Source organism: Nuphar pumila, chromosome 1, assembly GCF_984573655.1.
Source record: "Nuphar pumila chromosome 1, dmNupPumi1.hap1.1, whole genome shotgun sequence".
Lineage (NCBI taxonomy): Eukaryota > Viridiplantae > Streptophyta > Magnoliopsida > Nymphaeales > Nymphaeaceae > Nuphar > Nuphar pumila.
The window spans coordinates 162,442,591-162,470,224 of NC_143249.1; the positions used below are offsets into that span (position 1 = coordinate 162,442,591).

A 27,634-nucleotide genomic window follows, 5' to 3' on the forward strand; every position below is an offset into this window, starting at 1 on the left:
GGTGACAGGGTGAATAGTGCCACTTGCAGGTAGGTGCTTGTTATATACTGGGAATGAATGCTGAGAGGTGTGATAAGTGAAGAGTGAAATAACAAGGGTAGGGGTGACTGGAAATGACAGTGATGCTTATGTTGTAGTGAACATGGTGATGCGTAACATACATGGGTAGGTGGTGCAGAAGTGGGGTGCTGCAGTGTGATGGAGAATATGGTGGATATAAAAAGTGAGGAGGAAGGTACCTTATTCTGAGCCAATGGATATGCTAACACAAACGCAAATCCACCTCTTTTTGCCTTATGGGCAAATCATGTAGCAATAGGAATTGGGATGAATCCATCTCTGCTAGACAAACCTTCAACAAAATTGTATCGTGGCTTTGCTGTGGGATTCGTTGGCTCCCTTCAGTTGTTCAGGGGAAAGCTAGGGGAATAAGAAGAAGAGGAAGAAGAGTAAAGAAAGAGAAAGAGATCGGGAGCCAGAAGAAGCGTGAGGAAGGAAAAATCCGGAAATCAAAAGGATGGAGGGGTGAAAACGGGTGAGAGATCAGGAGCCTTCGGCCTCTGTTTTATAATAGAAGGTCGTTAGGTCCCTTTTTAAAGAAGATCCTGTAAATTTTGAGTATTTCCAAAATGGTGGTTTTTTAAAAAAAAAGGTTTTTGAAAATGAGTCTTTATTTTAAGGAAAAGGTTTTTCAGAAAGAGAAGGCAAGCTACTTTTTTTTCGAAATTTTGAAGGAAAACCTGAAAATGTAAAGAAAATACAAGGATTTTTAACAAGCGGGACCCCAAATGAGGCTTTTGGAGTATTTTTGCAAAATCCTTTATTTTGAGATATAAGGATTTTTAAAATGAGGCTTTTGTGGAAAATACACAATTTATTTCAGAAAATGGACTCAAAAAATGGATCTGAGTCCAAGATTTTTAGAAAATATTGGGTTTGGGTCTTGTATTGAGATTGGATTCAAATAAAGCATCCGAGAAAATCCAAAATTTGATTTTTTTGATTTTTTGAAGAATAAGAGATCCAAGATCAGAATTGGATCAGGATATCTGATTTGGATCAGAAACTGGGTCAAAAAATGAAAATTGCGTCTAGATTCCAGTGAATCCAAGAAATGAATGGAAATTTTGATTTAAAATTGACCCAATTATTCAAAGGAAGGGACCCAGGGGCAACAAGAGAATTTTTGGATTTTTGAGAAAATTTGGGTTGTTCACAATGTTGTAGTTGCTGAAATAGCTGATAGCGCCGGCATTGCACTAAGGAAGACATACAATTTATGTGCATGCATAGATGGTGGTCACGAGAATGTATCATTCACATCTATGGATCTAAGAAACAATTTGAGAAGGAAGAGGTCAAACAACATGAAGAATGGAGAAATATGTTCTTTGGTTAATTACCTATAGAAGAATTCAAGCAATGACCTTGGTTTTTTTAGTGCAATGCAATTGGATGAAGATGGGTATGTTGTCAATATGTTTTGGGCAGATTCAAAGTCAAGAGTAGAATATGAATGCTTCAATGATATGCTTGTTTTTTATACAACAGTGAAGATTAATACAGAACAGTGGTCATTTGCGTAGTTTATCGAAGTGAACAATCACTCACAGAGTTTCATATTAGGCAGTGCTTTTTTGTATGACCAAACCAAGGAAACCATTAAGTGGTTGTTTAGAGTATTTACACAGGCAATGAATGGGAAGCACCCTGAAGCTGTACTTACAGATGGTGATCATGTAATTGCGGCTGCAGTATCTCATGTATGGTCATATGCACATCATCACCTATGTTTATGGCATATCTTTCAAAATACAGCAAAGAACCTAGGACGTATTTTTAATCAGAAGACATGGTTTGATAAAATGTTTAGAAAGTGTGTACTTGAGAGCATGGACGAGGTCACTTTTCTATCTGATTGGGAGCAAATGATTCAGATGTACGACCTTGAAGACTATGTGTGGTTACAAAATTTATATGCAGACAAAGAGAAGTGGGTATTGGCATATGGAAGACAATACTTTTGTGCATGTTTGATAAGCACACAAAGAGCTAAATCTATGCATGACACACTGAAAAAAAAAAACTTGTATTTATGTTTAACAATGTTTTGCTTCATGGAATAATATGAATTATTTATAGACGGTCTTAGAAAGGATGAGCTTGAACAAGATGTGAAATGCTTCAACATCCGCCCTGTAACTTTGAGCATGAAAATATTGACGCTACCTGCAGATTTGTATACACTAACTGTATTTGAATGGACTAAGAAGAAGGTTATACAGGTCATGAATTGAAACATAGAAAAACGTGTGCAATATGAGAATATGCACAAATACCATGTTGTATGGGAGGGCAAAAATCAACTAAAAAGAAAAAAAAACACATTTTACATACAATGTTGACAACAGAACAGTTGAATGTACGTGCAAAATGTTTGAATTCAAAGGTATTTTATGTCGTCATGCATTAAAAGCACTTAATCAAAAGAATATACAAGTAATACCTGATTCATATATAATGTGAAGATGGATGAGACAAACAAACATTGAACTGCTGGATAGAAATAATGTCAGTCCATCTGGTGTTGATGATAAGTTTCACATAGCCTCCCGTTACCAACAACTATGTAGGTCACTTATGCATGTTGCAGATTTGGCATCGAAAAGCGAAGAAGCTTATATATGTATGAGAAAATTGTCAAGAGAATTACTTGAAAAAATGCAGTTAATTCACCATGAGTCTGTTGTAGTTCATAAAGACCAATCTAAGAAAACAGGATCGAACAACATATATGAAATTTATATTTTTCCTGACTCTTATGACAAGTTGCGCTAAAGCGTCAACATCATCTTCGATAAGTCAGGAGTAAACCTTGTAGATTATGATGGAAATATTTACCTAGCGAAGGGTATTAAAAGAAAACCTTCCTCTCATCACAATCGTCATAGGACAAAGGGTGCACTGGAATTGGTTTGCAAGAAAATATGTAAGAAACAACCAACCCTTAAGCAACCAAGCCCTATCAATATCTAATTTGTGTAATTTCCAACATACAGCAATACCCTACAGACGTGCATTACAACGTTGGAACCTACAATCCCCCTGACCTGTTTCAGTGGAACGATGACATGAGTTTGACAAGTCTTTTGGTATGTAACAATTTTGGGATGATGTTTGCATTTCTTGTTGAACTTAATGTAGTGCCTGGTATTGTTCTATTTAATGTCAGGCTCAGTTCAATTCAAAAGTGAGCAACACAACATAGTGTAAATCGTTGTAATGTTTATTATTCTGTAATTCTTTGTTGTAAATCTATAATTCTTTGTTGTAATTATACAATAGAAATCATACTACAAATATCATAAAACTCATCCCTAGAAAATACATAATATGTCGCAAATCGATATACAGTAATTATGCATAATATTTTGCAAATCGATATATGGCAATTCAGCATAATAGCTTACTAATCGATATTAACAAACAAAACAATATCTCAACAATCGACACTAGAAAACACATAACATCTTACATATCGATATACGGCAATTCAGCATAATATTACAAATTGATATTAACAAACAGAACAATATCAACAAATTAACACTATATCGGGAAGTTTAATTCTAAAAAAGGCGGGTTGTGGATGCGGTTTTGCCTCATTAATTTCCTCGAGAGAAGAGAGAGAGTGCTGACAAAAATAGTAATCAAACTGACATTAAGAAGCCAAAGATTGAACTCGCTGATGAACATTTCCCTATTTCATTAATTAATGACCTACAAATGACCATTTCTAAGAAAGCTCGTAAGAATATTCACTTCTCTTTGGCTTGATATTTTACAAATCAATTTACGACAATTCAGCATAATATCTTCCAAATCGATATATGGCAAATCAGCATAATATATTACAAAACGATATCAACAAACAAAACAATGTCACCAAATCGATATTCGAAAATACATAATATCTTACAAATCTATATATCGCAATTCAGCGTAATAGCTTACAAATCGATATTAACAAACAGAACAATATCTCACAAATTGACACTAGAAAATACATAATATCTTACAAATCGATATACGACAATTCACCATAATAGCTTACTAATCTATATTAATAAACAAACCAATATCTCACAAATCGATACTAGAAACACATAACATCTTATAAATTGATATACGGCAATTCACCATAATAGCTTACAAATTGATATTAATAAACAGAATAATATCTCACAAATCGACACTAGAAAACACATAACATCTTACAAATCGATATATGGCAATTCATCATAATAGCTTACAAATCGATATTAACAAACAAAATAATATCTCACAAATTGACATTATATCGGGAAGCTTCATTCTCAAAAAGGCGGGTTGTGGATATGATTTCACCTTATTAATTTCCTCAAGAGAAGAGAAGGTGTGCTGAAAAAAATAGTAAACAGACTGACATTAAGAAGCCAAAGATTGAACCCGCTGATAAACCTTTCCCTATTTCATCAATTAATGACCTAAAAGTGACCATTTCTAATAAAGCTCGTAAGAATTTTCACTTCTCTTTGGCTTGATATCTTACAAATCGATTTATGGCAATTCATCATAATATCTCCCAAATCGATATACAGCAAATCAGCATAATATATTACAAATCGATATTAACAAACAAAACAATATCACCAAATTGACATTCGAAAATACATAATATCTTACAAATTGATATACCACAATTGAGCTTAATAGCTTACAAATTTATATTAACAAACAAAACAATATCTCATAAATCGACACTAAAAAACACATAATATCTTACAAATTGATATACGACAATTCACCATAATAGCTTACTAATCGATATTAACAAACAAAACAATGTCTCACAAATTGACACTATATCCGCATAATAGCTTACTAATCGATATTAACAAGTGTCAGTTGCATAATTTTGTAAGATGTTTCGATTTTTAAGATATTTGTATTATAATTTTAAAACTTGTGCCTGCGCAATTGATATTGTTGTGATTTGCGTATTCAACAAACATGTGTCAGTGCGTAATATTGGTTTATGGATCAATGTGAATTTTGTACAGTTTTACAAAATTTGTATACACAGTCCACAACATCTGTTACAAATGTCTGTACACAAAAAATTTCTCCTATTCAGGAAATTGAATGTTGAACCAAAAATTGCTCTCTCTCTCTCTCTCTCTCTCTCTCAGCAGTAGAACGTAACCCTCTTCACATTATCCTTGAGAACAGGTAGATGTTTAAACCGACTTTCTCTTACTTCTGGGGGCCTCACATCCTTCATTGATTTCTAGGTAATCTTGCAGTCTGGGGTTTTGTATCCATCGCAACTGAAAATCCATCAACTTTTTGCATAGTTTTGTGCCAAATCTAGAAATATCATTCTTAAAAAATAAAAACCGATAGTCAGACCAATATAGAAATGTAGTCAGCAATAATATAAGATAATAAAACATGTTTAAGTGTACAACATACAACGGTGAATTCTGGTACTCGTCCATAGTATATTGCTTCGATATACTTCATTACAAAGATGCCATAATTGACGTCATTATTTTATAAAGGAGCATCATCGGCGACGTGAATCCTTCACGGGCCAATGTCGACACCCAATGGTTTGGCTTAGATACAATACATGACCATCATCAAGAAAGAAAACAGATATCATCACAAGTATGAAACCCACGTCCAAAATAGTGATGTACTTCTAATGCAATCCAGGTGCGGGAATTTTGAAAGCTATTTATGGGAGGACATTTCCATCAAACACATATCTATCTTTATGAGACTCCCATTTTTACAGAAGCGATCACCAAAACATATGTATCATTCATCGTCGAGTTCATTTCCTGTTGCAAAGCGATTCTATTTGCAGTTGCGGATACATCCTCTCCAAGAAAATGAGTTCGTTAGTAATGGAAGCCTACTACACCATTTTCTTAGGGTTGAGACTGATAGAGACTCCAGCAGTGGTGCACTCTTAAGAATATGCTTCACAAACTTCAGCTCAGGCACTGTCCCCTTGAAGGAGCCGATGGGCTACATCATAAGTTATTTTTACGTATTTGTCATAAAGTATATCGAAGACAAATATGTAAAATTGACTTATGATGTAGCCCATCGGCTCCTTCAAGGGGATTAAAGTTTGTGAAGCATATTATTAAGAGTGCACCACTGCTGAAGTCGCTATGAGCCTCAGTCTGAGGAAAATGGTATAGTGGGTTGCCATTACTAACGAGCTCATTTTCTTGGAGAGGATGTATCCGCAACTGCAAATAGAATCACTTTGCAGCAGAAAATGAACTCGACTATAAATGATACGGATGTTTTGGTGATCGCTTTTGTAAAAATGGGAGTCTCATAAAGATAGATATGCGTTTAACGGAAATGTACTCCCATAAATAGCTTTCCACATTCCCGCACCTAGATTGCATTAGAAGCACATCACTATTTTGGATGTGGGTTTCATACTTGTGATGATATTTGTTTTCTTTCTTGATGATGGTCATGTATTGTATCTAAGCCAAACCATTGGTCATAATGTATTGTATCTAAATTCTAATATTTTTTGTATATGAATGTGGTTTAAAATCATGTGGATTTGTAGTTACAAAATTGCGGCGAGAACGATATGTGTTTATAAAAGCAAATCGCGATAGCACGTGGCCTTCATATGTCACTGTGTAAATCGTAATGGTACGTGTCATTCACTTAGACAAAGCTCATTGTCTAAAAGACAGACATCATTATGTAAATCGCGATGGTATAATGATTTACGCAATGATGTCTATGTCGGCCACCTCTAGATAAAAATCGCGGTGCATGAGTACAGAGCGCGTTTGTGCAAATCGTTTCAGTCATTTATCAAAATTTATACAAAGCAATTCATTACTACTAGATTGCTTTTATGTTTCATAATTCATCGTTTCAGACATTTATTAACTCAATTATGTAAATCGCAATAGGAATAACTCGTAAAAGCAAATTAGTGGCATTTTCACTGTACACAACGCTAAACGATTGTTTGATTTTTAGTTATGAACGCCGATCATTACAATGATTTATTCAGTGACAATGGTTTAGTCTATTTGCCTTTGTTACGAAAATATTGTCATAGCATCATACAAATCGATATGGAAATTCTTGTTGATAGCTTATAAATCGATATACAGAATCAACATATAACTCGATATTTAGAATCATAACAATAACATATAAATCGATATTAAGAATCAAAACAATAACTTAAATCGATATCAAGAATTAGCACAGAAATCGATATTAAGATTCAGAACAATATCTTAAATCGATTTGAAAATTCGTTTTGATATCTTAAAAATCGATATTTAGAATCAAAACAATATCTTAAATCGATATTAAGAATCAAAACATTTTCTTAAATCGATATGGCAAATCCTATTGATATCTTAAAAATCGTTGTAATGTTTAGTCGATTTGCCTTTGTTACGAAAATATGGTCATACTATAATGCAAATCGATGATCAAATATCATACAAATTGATATGAAAATTCATGTTTATAGCTTATAAATCGATATACTGAATCATCTTCATAATCGAGGGTTTAGGTATATGGTTTAGTTTATAGGTTTTAGGGTTAGGTTTTTGGGTTAGGGTTTAGGGTTTAGAGTTTAGTAATATATTAAGGGTTTATGGTTTAGCATTACGGTTTACTAAGATATTAAGGGTTTAGGGCTAGAGTTTAGGGTTTAGGATTACGGTTTAGTAAGATATTAAGGGTTTAGGGTTTAGGGTTAGAGTTAGGGTTTAGTAAGATATTAAGGGTTTAGGGTTTAGGGTTAGAGTTAGGGTTTAGTAAGATATTAAGGGTTTTGGGTTTAAGTTAAGGGTTCAGGGTTAGGGTTTAGAGTTTAGGGTTATGGTTTAGTAAGATATTAAGGGTTTAGGGTTAGGGTTTAAGGTTTAGGATTTAGTAATATATTAAGGGTTTATGGTTTAGCATTACGCTTTAGTAAGATATTAAGGGTTTAGGGTTAGGGTTTAGGATTTAGGGTTAGGGTTTAGTAAGATATTAAGGGTTTAGGGTTTAGTAATATATTAAAGGTTTATGGTTTAGCATTATGGTTTAGTAAGATATTAAGGGTTTAGGGTTAAGGTTTAGGGTTTAGGGTTAGGGTTTAGTAAGATATTAAGGGTTTAGGGTTTAGGGTTTAGTAATATATTAAAGGTTTATGGTTTAGCATTACGGTTTAGTAAGATATTAAGGGTTTAGGGTTTAGGGTTTAGGGTTAGGGTTTTGGGTTTTAAGGTTTAGGGTTTAGGGTTTAGGGTTTAGGGTTTATGTGTTAGGCATTAAGGGTTTTAGGGTTCCTGCTTTAAACGTACAAATCATTGCTTCAAATGTACAAATCGATGTAGAAATCGCACCCTTCATAAGTACATATAGTTGTAACGTTTGGACTTCAATATTAAACATCGTTGTACGATTTAACAAACTTGATTACAAATCTTGGTAACTTTTTAAATCATAAATCTCTATTGCATTAAATGTATAAATCGTTGTTGTTTTAAATGTGTAAATCATAAATCATAAATCATAAATCGCCACAACGATTCGCCTTTGTTACGAAAATATGTGTCATTCATTTATAAAAGAAACGTCGTTTCGCATCCCGCTTGTTGTTAAAAAACGATATGCCTTGTGAGACCTGGATTCCGGTTGTGATGTTTGTGATTTAAGCAATGACGTCTATGTAAGCAACAACGATTTGCCTTTGTATAAAAAAATATTGGAATATTATAACATAAATCGTGGTTGTAGTAACATACTATCAATTTGTGAGATATTGTTTTGTTTGTTAATATCGATTTGTAAGCTATTATGCTGAATTTCTGTATCTTTTTGTAATATATTATGTGATATGTATATCGATTTGTAACATATTATGTGTTTGCTAGTGTCGATTTGTATGATATTTGTATTATGATATTGAAACGTGTGTATGCGACATTTACATTGTTGCATGATTGTGGTGGCGATGTGCGTATTCAAATCGTTGTTCATTTAGCGATTAAAATTAAAATCGTTTTGCAGCGTCATAGATGTCATTAAATCGATGTCTCTTGAATCGCTATTATCAACACACATATACGATAAGTCATTTCTTTTATTGGCATGGTAAATAACAACTCGATGCATAGTATAGTGTGATGCAGCTGACGATCATGACAGATAACATGAAGAACGATGTGCATCTAGATTTAATTTAGCATGGTTGGCAGGAAGAAATCATTTTGCCTCATAAGTGCGCATAGTTTTCATTCTCCTTCTCCTTCTTCCTTTGCTTTTCCTTCTCTTCGTCATCCTTCTTCTTCTTTATCATCTTTAGTTCTTCTTCGTCTTTCTTTGTTTGCTTCTCATCTTCAATATCTGATGGATCAGGCTTCGTATAATAAATATCCAACAATTTGTTCATATTTTTCATTCTCAATGTTCTTTACATAACCCTCATATATATCATATTGGTGGATGATTTCTCCAAGAGTCATCCCCTCAAACGGCGAAGGCTTTCTTGTCTTACGAATTGTTGTCATTGCTAACATGCACAACACATACATTTAACCCTATCATTGTATGTTACAACCACTTTCCCAAGTATATATTATTACAAATTATCACATTTGTTACACAATCACCAACCTTACAAGTCGTCATAATATTTGCTTCATAAATAAACATTGTAGTACGATTTAGCAAAATTAAGTATAAATTGAGGTAACTTCATAATTACACATCGCTATTGCATCAAACATATAAATCGTTGTTGCTTCAAACGTGTAAATCGTTGTACAAATTGCTCCCTTCATAAGTACATATCATTGTAACGTTTTGGCTTCCTAAGTAAACATCATAGTACGATTTAGTAAACTTAAGTACAAATTGTGGTAACTTCATAAATACACATGACTATTGCTTCAAACGTATAAATTGTTATTGCATCGAACACACAAAGCGCTCCTTTAAACGTACAATTTGTTGTAGAAATCGAACCCTTCATAAGTACATATCGTTGTAAATCATAAATCGCTACTGCATTAAATATATAAATTGTTGCTGCTTTAAAAGTATAAATCATGAAGCATAAATCGTAAATCGCTACAGCTTCAAACATATAAATTGTTGATGCATCGAACAAATCGTTATTGTATTAAATGTACAACTCTTTGTTAATTTCAAAGTTATAAATCGTTGTAGAAATTTAGCCTTCATAAGTACATATTGTTGCCTTTCACGACTCTTGTTTCAGTATGAAAATAGGTGTTATTTAGCGTGTATAATACAACCACTTGTAAGATTTAGCATTCGCATTTACAAATCGATTTGTTTAAATAACGAAAACTTACACAAAACTCACCTTCTAGGACACAAGTTTTGCTAATCCGACAGTGGAGGAGAAACACCTAGAAGGTAGATGCAGCTGATGGCAACAATGATGCTCTGATGGCAAAGGGTGCTCCGACGGCAAAGATTGTGTCGTCAAAGGGAGCTTCTGTTACAGCAGATGGTGTGTCGTCAAAGGGAGCTTCTGTTACAGCAGATGGTGTGTCGTCAAAGGGTGATCTGAAACGTTTAGGGCGACATATTGCGAGGAGCTCCTGTTAAAGCAGAGAAGTTTACTCCTTAGGACGAAAACAATGATGATTTTAACCCTTTTTGGCCAGAGGACATTTTTGTTCTTTACTCGAAACGTTGTTTTATGGTGCCAATGACGAGAAAGGGTACTTAAGTATTTGCAAACTCTGACGGGAGGACATTTTTATCCTTTACTCGAAACATCATTTCATGACACTAATAGCGAGAAAGGGTACTTAAGTCTTTGCAAACGCAACGGACTTGATGCTAAGTGATGCAGACACACGGAAAATGAGCCCCACGTGCTTACATACGTGGTGCTCATTCATACTCGAGAACACGCACCTGCGTGTTCTGAGAAAAACATATAACCTACTTCGCAAACTAAAGGCATTGCTCGGATTCAGAGAGGACAGTTTCTGCAGGCATTGACGGCCATTACCACTAGAATATCTTTCCCGGTGTGCCTCTGTGAAAAAGTAACACTTCTCTGCTCACTGTTATTTTCCTCATGGTGTTGGCAGATTCATGCCCATGCCCATGGGGGACCATCAAATCCCACCAAACATAAACAAGGAATCCGTATTGGAATTCCAATTCCCACCAACCCCACATATCCAAAAACAGTAGTAATAAAGCCTGGATGGTAAAGTACAAAACCTTCCCTGTAAAAAACTTTTTAAACTCCCACAGTGATTCCATATTCCAATGTTTTCCTTTTTGGGGTCTGAGAGGGAGAGAGAGGTCGCTTTTATGACATGGATATTGCATATGCAATTTGGTATCAGTAAAAGATAATGGAGCCACAGAGGCAAAACTGAATAAATCAGAAAACACTGAATCATTGATAGGAGCATTTAGGGAACCAAGTCTCCATCTTTGAATGGCGACAAAACAACAACCAATCCTGGCCTCTGCAAATAGGCTCATTTTTTCATGACAGCCAGAAAAAATTGAGCTCTAGGTGGTCTCCGGACCGGTCGGATCCGGATCTGGTTCACAGCAGCACCTTCATTATGAAAAGATCAGGTGCAATATGATTGCACAAATATTTGTGCATTAAGCACCTGATCACCCCCATCCTGGGGACAGGTTCTGTCGTGGGTCATACTGCACCCGATCCTCTCTCACCTTAGTTAGGTCTTAAAATTTTGACTATGATAGACGTGTATTGTCATAAAAGTTTATCGTAATTTCTCTTTTTTTTTTAATTATGAGAAACCTTCACCAACAACCAGGACACTACCCTGCAATGTAAACCCCAGCAACACCCAGGTCTCTGTGGAGTCCACCGGTTAAAGGCACTCACATCAGGTGGGAGTCGAACCTTGGATGAAGGGATAATCACCTTCTCCTCAGGCTGACAGACACTCAGGTGAAATATAATATATGCGTCTCTTGATAATTAAAGAAACGTTGATTGCTTCACTGAGTATAAAACCTAAGTCCACCTTGTTCACCGGGGATTTCAGGCAGCTTCGCCCTGTCAGCAAAAGAAAAATATGTGCCCTTGTGTTTTTTTTCTATAATCAAAGAAACAAATTGCTTCGTTCACCGATAGGGATGACAGAGGACCAGGGGAAAGCGGGGCCCACCCTGCCTCACCCCGTTTGGACTGAGGATGAAGGGCATGAAAGGGAGATGGAGGCGAGGATGAAGGATAAAATCCATCCCGGCGTGGGAATGGAGGTGGGAATGAACTTACATTTTCCCCGTCTTAATCCCTGTCTCGCCTCATTCCATCCCCAATCCTTTTTAAAGATTGACAATAGACTGAGGGCAAATGGGGCCCCGCCCTGCCCTACCTCGCCCCTAGGGATGGCAGTGGACCGTGGGAAAGTGGGGCTCCACCTCGCCCCATTTGGACCGGGGATGAAGGGTATGAAACGGGGATGGAGGCAAGGACGAAGGTTAAAATCCATCCCCGTCCGGGGATAGAGGCGGGGATGGTCGTATACTTTTCCCCGCCCTGCCATGATCCCCGCCTACTCCCCGCCATTTTTCCCCGCAATAGCCTCGCCCACCTCATTCCCATTTGAACTTTGAACTGTGGATGGAAGCCGTGAAATGAGGATGAAGGCAAGGATGAAGGTTCAAATCCAGCCACGCCGGGTTTGGAGGTTCTAATCTTGAAGCGGGGCCGGGGTGGAGACGTAGGTTCAGATTTTGAGACGGGTGGGGGTGGAGACCTTGTCTACCGCCCCCGAAACCCAAATCCCACTTATCCATTAGAGAGTACACCCAGACGGCAAAAGATGTGCACTTGGCTTGGTGACGACCACGCAACAAAATATGGCGATATTTTCAAAAGCTGATAGGAAAGCACATGATATATTTAAATGATTGCTTGTTCTGGAAATATCTCGTTTGTACTGTTCGTGCAATAATTCACATTTATTTATAATTTCTACAAAACGAGAGATTCTTCAAAATATCGTGAGATTTGCTCAAGAAGGAGATTTATTGACAAGACAGGTTAAAGGCGAACTGGAGGGGCAGATCCGGAACTTCGCAGGGACCTATTCTCTGTTGCTTTTTTCATTTTTGTCTCGTCTTTAATTTCGTTATGTTAACGGGTGCCGTGTTTTCAAATAAAAACAGTGGGTTCATTAATGTGATTAGACGAGTAGAGAAGGAGAAAAGGGGGCACAGTGGCCTTCAAAGAGTGGGCGACAGGAAGAAAAAAAGAAGACTGAGAAGGACGTCAGAAGGAGAGATTGGGAGGTAACGGTGTCCCAGAAGCTTACCTCATCGTCCTCTTCCTTTTCCCAGGAATTCAAACGCCCCTTAGGCCCTTACCTCATCACTCTCTGGCCTCTTCTCTTCTGTAGTCTATATTCCCTTTTCTCCTTTTCTCGGGAATTCAAACGCCCCGAGAGAGACAGAGACCCCATCTCTTTGATTTCTTTTTTTTTTCGGGAGGGGGGAAAGGGCGGAGAAAAAAGACAGGAGGGTGCGATTCGAACGTCTTGATCCGACGAACGGTTGAGATTCGAAAGGAGTTTCGAGACAAGCCACCATAAAGATCGCAGTCAAACCCGCCTTCTGGCTCGCGACGCAGCTCCGCAATCCTGCCGGAAAATCGGGATCCTGACCAAACAGACAACGGGATCCAGGTGATGTCTTAACCCTCTTTCCCAACGCCCCCCCTAACACACAGTCACACAAGCAGAGACAGAGAGAAAGAGAGAGACGAAGCAAAAGAAGATGCGGATCCAGAGGGACTCAGGAAAGAGAAGAAGAAGATGACGACGACGGCCGTTACCTTTCCGTCGCTGTCCGTCTGCTGCATTCCGCTGGTCCTCGGAGCTATGGAGTTCGCGATGGCGGAGGTGGCCGCGGCCCCGTCGGCTCCTCCGTCCCGTCCGTCTCCGTCGATGGGTCAGTCGAGCCTCTCCCCCTTCCGGCCGAGCGTCACCGTGATCGTCGGCGTCCTCACGACGCTCTTCTCCGTCACTTTCCTGATCCTTCTCTACGCGAAGCATTGCAAGCAGGGTGGCGGGGAAAGCCGCACCGGCAATCCTAGCTACCTCCACGGGGCCCCTACCTCCTCCTTCCGGCGGAACTCCGGCGTAGATCGCAAGGTGATCGAGTCGCTCCCTGTCTTCCGGTTCGCGTCGCTCCGGGGGCCCAAGGACGGGCTCGAATGCGCCGTCTGCCTGAACCGGTTCGAGCCGGCCGAGATCCTCCGCCTCCTCCCGAAGTGCAAGCACGCCTTCCACGTCGAGTGCGTCGATACGTGGCTCGAGTCGCACTCGACCTGCCCACTCTGCCGCTACCGAGTCGACCCGGAGGACGTCCTCCTCGTCATCGAGGAAGCCCTTGAGCCGGCGGCCGTCCCTCCCCCTCCTCCTCCGAAGCAAGAGGACGAGATCCCGGCCGTCACTTCTCGACTCTCCGGCCGGCACTCCTCCGCCGGAGAGAATTCGACCCGGGAGCAGCTCGTCCCAGCCTCATCCTCGTCTCGCGTCTCAACTGACGGCCGGAAGCTCATCGTCGAAGCGGTGAAAAGCGTCGGATGCTTCGATCGCGGCGCCGGTGCTTTCAGGAAAGACAAGCTCCTCCTCCCCGACGCGGCGCTCTCCGACCGGGAGAGCTTCGAGAGGCGTCTCAGCCACCGGATCGTCGTCTCGGACTTGCCGGCCCTCGAGAGGCGGTGGAGCGATCTGAAGCCGTTGGATCTCCTCTTCCTGCGGTCCGAGATGATCATGACGGACAGTGGGCGGTACAGCTTCGCCCCCTCCGATCCGAGTCTCCGAACAGTCGTATCGGTGGCGGAGGAAGAACCGGTGCCGGATGTCCGCCTGGAAGTTCCGGGCGATGCAGATTCGGTTCGGGTCCCATGCAAACCGGTACTGATTAATAGCGCCAACCCGAGATCCGTCTCCGAAATCACGGGATTAGCGAGGTTCCCGACTCGGCCGCCCGTGGTTAATAAGTGGCAGAACAGGTTTAGCATCTCGTGATCCACGGGTCTCTTACCGACCCGATCCAGGAAGCTGTCCACATCCCTATACGAAGTTTCTCCCTTCTCTTGCTTCTCTATCTTTGTGGTCACGGAGATCGGACGGCTGGAAAAGGCGGGACTCTCGAGATGCGTGGTTCCAAGAGAAAGCGAAGGCATGGCGAGTTTGGAATTCGGGTCGGGGCGCGAACCAAGAGAAACGTGAACTGTTCTATTTTCTTCGTGTCGGGAGAGAGAGAGAGGGGGGATATGACGTGGAATTTCCATTTTTGGGATTATTTGTAAAAGGAGGGGAGGGGTGGAGGAGCACACGTGGTGACGCAGCCTTGCATGTCGGGATCTGGGCCCACCCAACTGGATTTGTCCTGTATACGTGAAGCGGGGCCTATGGGTCCCACGTCTGTTATTTTTAATTAATTTATATATCTGTTTCCTTTTGCTCTGCCGTATGCATCAGTCTCTCTACATCAACTCAATCAGTGTGTATTAAGTGCAAAACTGAACAGGGATTGTTGATTTCGAAATGACATCCATGCCCCTGATTCCGGGTCTTCCGGGTCGACTCAGTTGATAATCGACCCTGGATGAAACCGAATTCTGATGGTTTGCCTCGTTACCTGCTTGAATGCCCCTTCACAGCAGATGTGTGGCAGTTCATAAGGGCCGGGGCTTTTGATTCTCAAGAGATCCGAGGTGACATCAGATCCGGCCCTCGATCAGATATTGGATATCAGATCTTCAGATTCGAGATATTTAATATGCTTTGAAATCCACAGATCTCAGATTCGAGGTGAGATTCAAGCGCACTTTAAAGCGTGCCAAAATAGATGCCAAAGCATTTTCATTTCATCGAGAACCATTCCCAAATACAAGCGGTTTGTATTTTATAATTCTTCATAATATTTTTAAATTTTTTATATACTAAAATATTATAGATATATTTTTATCAGTTTAAATAATAAAAAGGGCTCATATCCCGATGGACTAGCCTCTAAATAAATTATTTATTTGTATCTTATATATATACTCATATCGCGTCTTCATCCACAACCTTGAAGCCTCACATTTATTTCTTGCTTATAAAAATTTTACCACTAACTGACTTTTAGAAAATTGAAAACCTACTTTTTAACCTGGCCTTATTCTTCTGGTGGGTAGTCACTGAGACCTGTTTGAAAACTAGTAGCTGGGATGAGAAGTGGCATTAATTCCCTGTTTTAGGACCTGTTTGGAATCTCTGCACTGGGATGGGAGTTTATGCATTAGGTGGTTCCGAGGTAAAATCTTGGTTAAACTACCTTGATGGTCCTGTTTGGAATCTCAGCGTTGGGGTGGGAAGTGAAGCCCTTTCTCCTTTGTATTTAAACTAAATCATGGATTTGGCCGCGGCCACTTTTTCAAATGCATAAACTTCATAAACGCCCATCCCAGCTACAGATTCCAATAATACATTGCCACTTCCCATCCTAAATACATTAACTCCCATCCCAACTACCAGATTCCAAACAGCCACCCGGTGATAGTTTGACCAACTTTTTGCCAAATTCCTTTACTCCTAGGGATGGCAGTGGACCGGGGAAAAGCGGGGCCCCGCCTCGCCCCGTTTGGACCGGGGATGAAGGGTATGAAACGGGGATGGAGGCGGGGACGAAGGTTAAAATCCATCCCCGTCCGGGGGTGGAAGCGGGGATGGACGTGCACTTTTCCCCGCCCCGCCCCGACCACTTTTCCCCACAATATCCCTGCCCCGCCTCATCCCCGTTTGAACCGGGGATGGAGGACATGAAACGGGGATGAAGGTGAGGGTGGAGGATAAAATCCAGGGAGGCGGGGCGGGGGTGGAGACCTTGTCCCCCGCCCCGCCCCACTGCCATCCTACTCCTATACCAGTTCTTAGATTCCAAAGAGGCCCTAAGCTGAATGGACATCACGAGTTTGAATGAGGTGTGCCTCCTACTGGATAAGGGAGAAATGGGTTTTTACACTAACGCACTTTTTGAGTGAATGTTGTGGTTTTTTCCAACTATTAAAAAAGTTTTTTTTTTTACGTGTATGTTCCCCCCGGATGATTCACTGAATCCCACGTCTATGTTCGGGGCTTTGAATGAGCACCACGTATACAAGCACATGGGGCTCGTATTCCCGTGTATGTTGACATAACTTTGCATCGGACTCTAGTGTTGTTGCAAAGACTTAAGTACCCTTTCTTGCTATTCTTCTCATAAAGTGATGGTTTGAGAAAATAACAAAAATGGCCTTCATTCAAAAAAGAAAAAACAAACAGTTCAAAAAAAGGACAAACATGTCCTCCATCCAGAAAGTCGAGGATGATGTTGACTCTTCAAAGTTTTCTTTTTTTTTCTCTGTTCAAAAAAAGGACAAATATGTCCTCCATCCAGAAAGTCGAGGATGATGTTGACTCTTCAAAGTCTTCTTCTTTTTTCTCCGTAAAACAATGTAAAACCCTCTCTCTCTCTAGAGAAGAAATCAAGGAAGGCAAAAAGTTCTTCCTGGAGAAGGCCATGAACATCAACCCTCTCACTCTCTCTCCCTTCTCTCTCTACTTCTGTGCACATCCAATAGACGATCTTACATTGCTCCATCAAACACCGACTGACCTGCACACTAACTGTAGCATTGTTCAACTTGATTCGTTGTGGAGTCTGATTCAGAGTTTTTGCCCTTACAGGAGAAGGGTTTGGGGGCTCCTCTCAGCGTGGGTAGCATCGTTCAACTTGATTCGTTGTGGAGCCTGATTTAGAGTTTTTGCCCTAACAGGAGGGGGGTCCGGGGGCTCCCCCCCTGGCGGGGGGGCTCGGAGGGAAGCGCCCTTCGGACCAAATTTTTTTGAGGCCTTCCAACAGCGATTTGTAGTGTTATCGGGCTTTCCTACAACGATTTATAGTATTTTCGGGTCTCCAACGAGCCCCACAACGATTTATAGTATTATCCGGCTTTTCAACAGTGATTTGTAGTGTCTTTTGCAAATCGCTATAGTGATTTATAGTGTTTTCCGCAAATCGCTATAGCGATTTATAGTGTTTTTGAATCTCACTATAGCGATTTGTAGTGTTTTTCGCAAATCGCTATAGCGATTTATAGTGTTTTTGAATCTCACTATAGCGATTTGTAGTGTCTTCCGCAAATCTCTATAGCGATTTATATTGTTATTCAGTAAGCAAATCGCTGTAAATCGCTACCCGAATTAGGACCAACTTGTTAGGGCCATATCTCCCTAACCGAAGGTCATATTCCAAATCTGTAAAAAATGGTGTCTTCGTTATTGAGTCTAGTTTATTCCTGTAAATTTTAAGCAATTTATATTGTCATTTCATTCCCCATTTTAACTAAAAACCAGACCCTTATTATTTTATGTTATTTGAGTTGCACAACACCATTCTCGCTTGACATCCACATCTTGATTCTGACATGCTCCCTGTTGGATTTTTCATTGATTTCTTCCAACCTTGCTTGGAACAAACATATATCTTTCTCATCACAACACCCTGTGCTTTTTTTTACCACGACACCCGGGACCCGTGCCGGGGGGGGGAGCCTCCGGACCCCCCTCTTGTAAGGGCAAACACTCTAAATCAGGCTCCACAACGAATCAAGTTGAACGATGCTACCCACGCTGGGAGGAGCCCCCAAACCCTTCTCCTGTAAGAGCAAAAACTCTGAATCAAGCTCCACAACGAATCAAGTTGAACGTTGTTATCCACGTTGGGAGGAGCCCCCAAACCCTCTTCCTATAAGGGTAAAAACTCTGAATCAGACTCCACAACTCATCAAGTTGAATGATGCTACCCACGCTGGGAGGAGCCCTCAGACTCCCCTTCTGTAAGGGTAAAAACTCTGAATCAGACTCCACAACTCTTCAAGTTGAATGATGCTACCCACGCTGAGATGAGCCCTCAGACCCCTCTTTTCTGTAAGGGTAAAAACTTTGAATCAGACTCCACAACTCTTCAAGTTGAATGATGCTACCCACGTTGGGAGGAGCCCTCAGACCCCTCTCCTGTAAGGGTAAAAACTCTGAATCAGGATCTACAACTCATTTAGTTGAATGATGCTACCCACGCTGGGATGAGCCCCCAAACCCTCTTCCTGTAAGGGTAAAAACTCTGAATCAGGCTCCACAATAGTCAATGTGCAGGTCAGTCGGTGATTGATGGAGCAATGTAAGATCTTATGTTGGATGTGCATAGAAGCAGAAATAGAAGGGAGATAGAGAGTGAGAGGGTTGATGTTCATGACCTCCTCCATGAGAGATTTCTTTCTCAGATAATCCTGCAGTGCAGAGACTGAGTCTTAAATAATCATCTTCGGGGCACTTAAGTCTTTACAACCACTCCTTTTCAAGAATCGTCATTTTTTTTTGCACCAATGGAGAAGAGGGTACTTAAGTCTTTGCAATCGCATCAAACTCCAACGCTAATTAATGCTGACAAACATGGGGATACAAGACGCACATGCTTACATACGTGGTGCTCTTTGGGACCCCCGAACATGAGATGTAGGTAACTGCCTTGTTCGGGGGGGGAACATATAACCTGCTTCGCCTATACTGACTTACTTTGTACTCCATAAATGTTTCACATTTGAGGGCGGATCTTAAAAACTTGCCTCTCACTTCATTCTCTAGCAATTATTGACTCAACAAGTGGGCAGTCACGGATCTGGCTATATATATGTTTGTGTGATATGGTTAAGCCCTAAGAGTTTTACGCTGTCAAGAAAGCAGCCATAAGTATGGCAGGTAAAGCCAGCGCCAATGCGACTAGGTCTCTCATCCTGGTGCGGTTTCTTTAAGTAAAAATAAAAAGTAACCTAAGTTTATAAACTCCAATATTTCTCTTATCTCACATGGAATTTTCACATCAAAGTAAGCTTCAAGGCCAAAATCATGCTAAGAACTAGTGATGTCAATGGACCCGGGCGGGGGCGGGGGGACAGGGTCTCCACCCCCTCTCCATCTCCAAACCCGAACCTCCATCCCTGCCTCCATCCCCACATGGGGATGGATTTTAACCTCCACCCTCGTTTCATATCCTCCTTCCCTGATCTAAACGGGCCCTGTTTCTCCTTGATGTATTGTGATCCCTTAGAAGGATTGAGAATGGGGATGGAGATGGGGCGGGGCGGGGATCAAAACGAGGATCAGGCGGGGCAAGGAAAAGCATAAGTCCATCCCCGCCTCCATCCCCATTTCATGCCCTTCATCCCCGGTCCAAAAAGGGGCGAGGCATGGCGGGGCCCCATTTTCCCCCGGTCCAGTGCCATCCCTACTAATAACCGTAGGTATTGAGGTTTTCTCAACAACGAAAATTCTTATGAAAAATTAAGAATTTATCTTTCTAAAAATATCTCAAACTTAAACAGGTGTTCGTGTGGTGATAATATTGCAAATTAAGGGTGACATTTTGAAAATATTGTAATTCATTTTTTTTAATTATTTGCTACAAATTTGTAATATTCTAAAATATCCATGATATATTTATAACAATGGGCTAAAGACGTGCATTGGGCAACCATGTTCCCGCCCGGCAGCTATGTTTGAAAAGCATGTGGCTGTGGCTGTGGCCGTGCCTCTAGGTGCAGGACATTTGATCAAGGGTCCAGTGGGCCTGAAGAAGACAAGGGCCCACAAGTCTTTTATTGGGATTGGCCACATTATCCGTGGACCCAACCGCGCGCATAATCAGGTTGCATTGGCCGAAGGATGCTAACAGGTTGGATATGGGTCAGATCATACTTGAACCCATAGAATATCCGAATTCAAATATGGCAATAGAGTTTTGGAGCTGGGTGTTGTGAAAGTGAAGACCTCAACGTAAAGTATTTGATGTATATTGACTTTTGATATGAAATGTTACAATATATATGTCCCAAGGTTTGGGAAGCAGATCAGGTTATGCTGAACATGAGCTTTTCTGCTCATGCCAACATTGTGGTCGTCCGTTTTGTACTTTGAAAAGTAAAAAAGTCAACGGAACAGTTATATGCTACATGGCATTCATCCAAAATGCAAACAGACGACCACGATAAGCTCATGTTCAGCATGACCTGATCTGCTTCCCAAGATTTTGTGGGATTCAAAAAACAAATACGTTACATGCCATACATGTTTTGAGGGATTCAAGATTTGATCCTCACGAGTTTAGGAAACTGCATTAAGTTAGTTTTGATATTTTTAAAATGTTACCATTTCCAAATGGTAACATTCTAAGTATCTTTGATTTTCAAAATCGTGCCAGCTCTCAAACCATCTTTATGGTTAACATTTTCCCTCAAGTTGGGGCATGTGGATCCAATATGTCCAACTTGCTAACTAATGTATGAAACTGGTCCTTTCCAAGGCTTTGGTAAGAATATCAGCTCGTTAAAGCTTGCTTGGAATGAACTGAGTACACATGGTGCCATTTTGAATTTTCTCTCAAATAAAGTGGAAATTGAGCTCGATATGTTTAGTTCGCTCATGACAAACGAGATTGGTTGCGATATGTAGAGCAAACTGATTGTCACAATATAAGTGAACTGACTGTGGATGAAGAATTCAAAGGTCGGTAAGAAGATATTTGAGACATGTAATCTCACTTGCTGCAACTGCTATTGAGCGGTATTATGCTTCCACGGAAGAACGAAATATAGTAGTCAGCTTCTTGGTCTTCCATGAGATGAGACGGTCTCCCATAAAAGTATAAAATCCCGTAGTCGACTTTCTGAAAAATGGGCAGCTAGCCCAATCAAAATTTGAGTAACATGAGAATAGCAAACTACTTGATCTAAGCAAGATTCCCTAGCCAAGAGTACTTTTATGATATCTAAAAAGTTGTGTGGCTGCATCCCAATTAAGTTGACAAAGTTCGTGCATAAATTGACTCAAAATATTCACTAAATAAGTAATATTCGGTCAAGTAATAGTGAGATAAATAAGACAACCAACTAACCTCTAATATTGGTTTGATCATTGAGAACAACCATGTTGTGATCCAGTTTCAGTTTCTGATCCATAAAGACATCACTTGAACGTAATCCAAGATAGTCAGTTCAATATTTCTAAAATATATTTCTTTTGGTTTAGAAAAATGCCTTATTGTGACCTAGCCATTTCAATGCCGAGAAAATATTTTAAGTTTTCAAGGTCCTTGATGTGAAAACGTTGGTGAAGAAATCTCTTGAGGTGTTCGACTGTCTCATTATCATTTTCAGTGATAAAGGATATCATCAACATATACAAGTACATGTATTGGCTTGTCACCATTGTTTTGAGAAAGCAATGAATAGTCTGCCAAAGATTGGGTAAAACCCATATGTTTAAGGGCTTAAGAAAACTTTGCAAACTATTGTTTGGATGCTTGCTTAAACCCGTAAAGAGACTTATTAAGTCGACACACTAATTGTTTCCTCTTAGTGAAATATCTGGGAGGAACTTTCATGTAAATTTCCTCATCCAAATCCCCATGTAAAAAAACATTATTCACATCGAGCTGGTGCATTAGCCAATAAAGAATTAAAGCAATAGCGAGGTAACCAACTTTGCAACAAGGGCAAAAGTGTAAAGATAATCCAAACATTTGTGTTGGGTGTACCTCTTGACAACTAATTGTGCCTTATATCTTTCAATAGATCCATCAGAGCGATATTTGATCTTATAGACCCATCTGCACCCAATTGGTGTCTTTCCTTCAAGTAGTTTGGTAAGGGTTCATGTGTTATTCTCCTCCAAGGCTTTGATTTCAGCTGCCATGGATGCTCTCCACTAATCGTCATTCATAACCATTTGAAAAAAAATTGGTTCATCATGGGATGGAATAGAAACAAGAAAAGCTAGATAGGCTTTGGAAAAACATGAAAAAGAAAGATAGTGGCTTAATGGATGACTGGTTCCTTGTCTCTTAGATGATGTGGCATGGGCGTAAAGTGCCACATACGAGCATTGGTAATCCTCAAGGTAGGTTGGTTTGGTCCAGGTTCGGGTTGAATGCCTAAGTTGAGTTGAATTTAGAACATTGGCTAGAGTTTGCTCAAGAATTTGATGGGTGGTGATCTTGGCTTGGATTGGTACAGAGGATCCGATTTGTTCAGTGGAGATTGGGCTAGTATCATTGCTTGGCTATGGATTTGGATCTCATCAGTCCCTATGATTGGTTTAGGTAAAACGTGGGTTGGAGGAGGTTTAGTCAATGAAGTTTTGAAAGGAAATATATCCTTGTGAAACACTACATCACGGCTAACACAAAGCTTTTCATTTTCAATATCAAATAATTTATGTTCTTTTTGTCCAAAAGGATATCCAATAAAAACACATTTGCGATACTAGGAATCAAATTTATGATTATAATGGATGTTATGAGCATAACACAAATATCAAAAAACATGTAAATACTTATAATTAAGCACTGAATCATAAAGCACTTCATAAGGGATCTTATTTTTCAAAATTTCAGAACGTATCCTATTTATCAAATAGGTCACAATGAGAATTCATTCTCTCCAAATTTTGAGGGATAGATCTGTTTAAAATCATAGGTCATTTCAATTTCAAGTAAATGCCTATATTTTTGTTCAACAACACCATTCTGTTATGGCGTGGCCAGACAACTATGTTGATGGAGGGTACCATTTTCCTATAAATAAAATTAAGCTTCATGAGAGAAAAATTCAATTCCGTTATTAGATCTTACAATTTTGATGGTTTTTTAAAATTGAATTTTTTAAATTGATTTTTTATCATGATAATGAATTTTTTTAAAAAGTTCATAGCTTGATACTTGAACCTCATTAAATAAACCCATGTGAAATGAGAAAATTCATCCACTATAGTTAGAAAATAAGCCCCACATATAGATGTTGTGGGATATCCACCCCAAATATCTATATGAATCAAATCAAAAGAATGAGAGGTAGTTTTTTCACTACGAGAAAATGATAATCGTGTTTGGCGAGCATGGTAACAAATATCACAGTGGCAATCATTAAAATGAATGAAATTAAAAGATTGAGAAATGGTTTTTAATCTACAAAGAGAAACATGACCAAGATGCCAATGCCAAAGGTCAAACGGAGTAGTAGATATGGTGGTCACGGTTGCAGGAACAATGGTCACGATGGTCACGACTGCAATAGGGATGGTGGTCATGACATCCACTTTATTTTTTGCTACACTATTAGAATTCATATCAAAGAAGTATAGGTCTGCGTGCACTTTACCCACTCAAATCGTCATCCTTGAGTGAAGGTTCTGAATTTCACAATGAAAAGGAAAAACACATTACATTTTAAGGATTTTATGAGTTTATTTACAGAAATCGGGTTGAACTTAAAAGAAGGAATGACTAAGACATGATCAAGCTTGATTTTTGGTGTCACATAAACAGATCCAATGTGAGTTATTGGAGAAAATGACATGTTTGAAAGTTTGACAGGTTTGATAAACTCACACGGTTTTGAGTTGTCCAATAAAGAGAACGATAAACACATATGAACGATAGCTCCAGTATCTAATATCCAAAATTTTAAAGAAATCAATTTTGGAGAGGGATGAGAGTTACTTGACATGCTGGCCATAGGTTGGATTTTACCTATCGAGATCAATGACAACAACTAATTTTGTTGCTCTAGAGTGAACAATGGTACCTCATTACCTGAAGAACCATCACCAACAGATTCGTTTGGGCAACATTGCCTGATTTTTTTGAAAAATCTTGAAGGAAGTAACAATAATTTTTAGTGTGGCTGATCTTTTTGCAGTGATCACATCTAGGCCTTTCAAGCTGATTTTCGTTTGGGAAATTCAATGATTGATATTGATCGCAGTTATGACACATTTTTAAAGACCATTCTTCTGGTAATAAGGCAGCAGAAATATCCTGGGTGATAAAAAGAATTCACTCAATTTCAATATCTCTCTGATTGTTCAAGCCGCAATTAACTATCTACAAAAAAGATTTCTCACCTATCGTCAAGTTGAAGACTGATATATGAGTTAGACCCCTAGGGTCAAAGAATACTCGAAACATTTCCAAGTTGAAGGAGCATGTGATGTGTCCTTCTAGGAAAAGTTTAAATCATCGCCAAGTTGAAGGCTGATACGATGAACCTTCCGCCAATCCCTAAAAGATATTTGATCAATGCTATCATCAAGAGATTTCAATCAAAGAGACCATATTGTCAATATTATTCCTAAGACCAATGAAGACTCAGATCATCTCCAAGTTGAAAGAGTGTGTGACGTGCCTTTCTGGAGGAAATCAGATCATAGCCAAGTCGAGGGATGATGTGATAAAATTCTTGCTAAATCCCAAGAGAACTCAATTTTATGTCTTAAAGAGTGCAAAAGATCATCATGGGTAAACCCCATATATCAAACTGCCAAAACTGCCAAGAATCTTCTTTATTCATGTGAAATTATTTTATCAATATATTTTCATCAATTGCTTTTATGAAACTGGGAACAAGTTTCCGCTCTTTTCATATCAAGGAAATGGATAGATTCCTTGAAGAAACCCAACAACAATAATTTGAACTCGATTCTTAATTCTATGGAGTTAACCCAATTGGAGATAATACCCTAGGTAGAAAGAGAAAATATTTTTTGCACAAATGTGCTTATTTTGAATCAACTACAATTTTTATCTTATTGGCAATCTTTTCAAGTTATCCCAACATAAAGTGAGAGCTTAATGTCCATCTTTGATATATTTTGCCATTGTTGTTATCCTTTATTAGGACTTGATAACATAATTTTTCAAGATCCTTCCCTTCTTTTTAATATGAGTGCTCGGGCTCTCAGATTTGCACACTTCTCTATATTCCCCACTGCCTCACTATAGACTGTTCATTTTTTATTCACGGTCACCTTAAAAACTATTTAGTCTCAACAATGAGAAGCCTAAGATCAATCACTTTTCAAAGCTTTAGGGAATCTCATTTTCTTCTTTTTGCAAACTTCTCTTGGATTTATTGTGACAAATTCGAAGGTTCCATCATGGTTTCTTCTTTCGAGGATTCCATTTTCTCATTCAGGTTAAAAGTCAAGCCTGAACCTCGTTCTTCTATGAGGTATTTTCTTCTTCAGGATAAAGGTTAAACCTGAACCATCTTTCGCAAAAATGTCATCTTTCAAAAGCTATTTAGTCCCAGTCATGAGGCGCCCAAAATCACTCCATTTTTCAAAGCTTTTAGAGAACCCCATCTTCATTGCCTTCTTTGTAGCCCCTCATTTTTCTATGAGGTATTTTTCGCAGTTTCCTTAATCTTTTCTCTTGAGGACTCCACTGAAGCCTCCCATTCAGGTAAGGGTCAAACCCGAGCATGGTTTATTTCAAACTTTTCTCTCGAGAATTTCATTCAAACCCTCCTTAGGTAAGGGTTAAACTTGAGCCTCCTCTGCGAGGTATCTTCTATCCATTCAGGTAAGGGTCAAGCTTAAACCTCATTCCTATGAGGTAATTTTATCTGTTTTGTATCTACCATCATCACCCGAGCCAATCCTTTCATACCCAGTCAGATTTTTATAACTAAAGCATTTTTTAGCCTAAATTTGGTGTATTTTTTTTCCACTAAGCTCGGCTCTAAACCAGCTTAGTAGCAAAGAGGGGCATCTATAAACACTCTAAATTTTCACCTTCATTCATAAATCCCTTTCTTTGCCACTGGGGCCCATTCTTTGAATCCTTCAATGAACCAGTTGGTCGATACCTGAGCCGAGGCTATTCAGAGCCCAAGTTTTGCATCAAAGTCCAATATTTTATTTTATAATCAAAATTTAGTCTTCCTTTTGGCTCAATCCAAATAGCAATCTTTGTCCTTAGACAGGAATTTTCAATTTCTTGTCTCTGCCAGGGGTTTGGGACTTCAAATCCTTCATCTAGGGTTTGCATTTCGTAGTCATTATATGTCATTGTGTGTCATTGCATGTCATTTTATTGCATTTCATATCATTGCATATCATTTTTGAGATCTAACAATCTTGTTTTTAAAATATCAAATCCAAACTCGGTTTTAAAACCTTTCTTTCAAAATCAATTTTAAAAACCTGGGTTTTAGAACCAATTTTTTCCATTTAGCCAACCCTCAAGGCTTTATATCCCTTTATTTCAAAGCATTTTCCTTAGAAAAACAATCTTGATTCGTTCTAAACTTAATTTTTAAACCAATTTCTAATTTTTGCAAATTTTCTTCAAGTGGGGCCCACCCTGTAGGGGGTGCCAAACCCTAATTTCCAACCTTTATTCAATCTTGTGTTATTTTCATGATTTGTTCATTTTAAAATACAAATTTTAACAAATCTTAGTGTTTTTAAATTTTCTTGAAAAATCTTATTTTCGAAACCTTTATTTTTTAAGTTTTTGAAAAAAAAAACAAGTGGACTCACCTAGGTGGTGCCACTTGGCATTTTTTTAATTAAAAATCGAGTCTTTGTTGGAGATTTAGGACTTTCCACATAGGGGGTCGACCCCCTCTCTCTCTCCTTTATCTCTTAAGTAATTAAGAGAGTCTCAATCTAATTGG

The 27,634-nt window shown here is 39.2% G+C and overlaps 1 protein-coding gene across 1 annotated transcript; it reads left to right on the forward strand.

The window, feature by feature from the left end:
• The first annotated feature begins 13,898 nt into the window (after window positions 1-13,898).
• LOC149851176 (RING-H2 finger protein ATL43-like) lies at window positions 13,899-15,119 on the forward strand. Its single transcript, XM_090007874.1, has one exon. The coding sequence runs from the start codon at window positions 13,899-13,901 to the stop codon at window positions 15,117-15,119; it is 1,221 nt and encodes a 406-aa protein (XP_089864000.1).
• The last annotated feature ends 12,515 nt before the right edge of the window (window positions 15,120-27,634 follow it).

What these genes read in the sequence shown, in the direction of transcription:
- LOC149851176 (XM_090007874.1), top strand. Translation starts at nt 13,899, where the DNA reads ATGACGACGACGGCCGTTACCTTTCCGTCGCTGTCCGTCTGCTGCATT.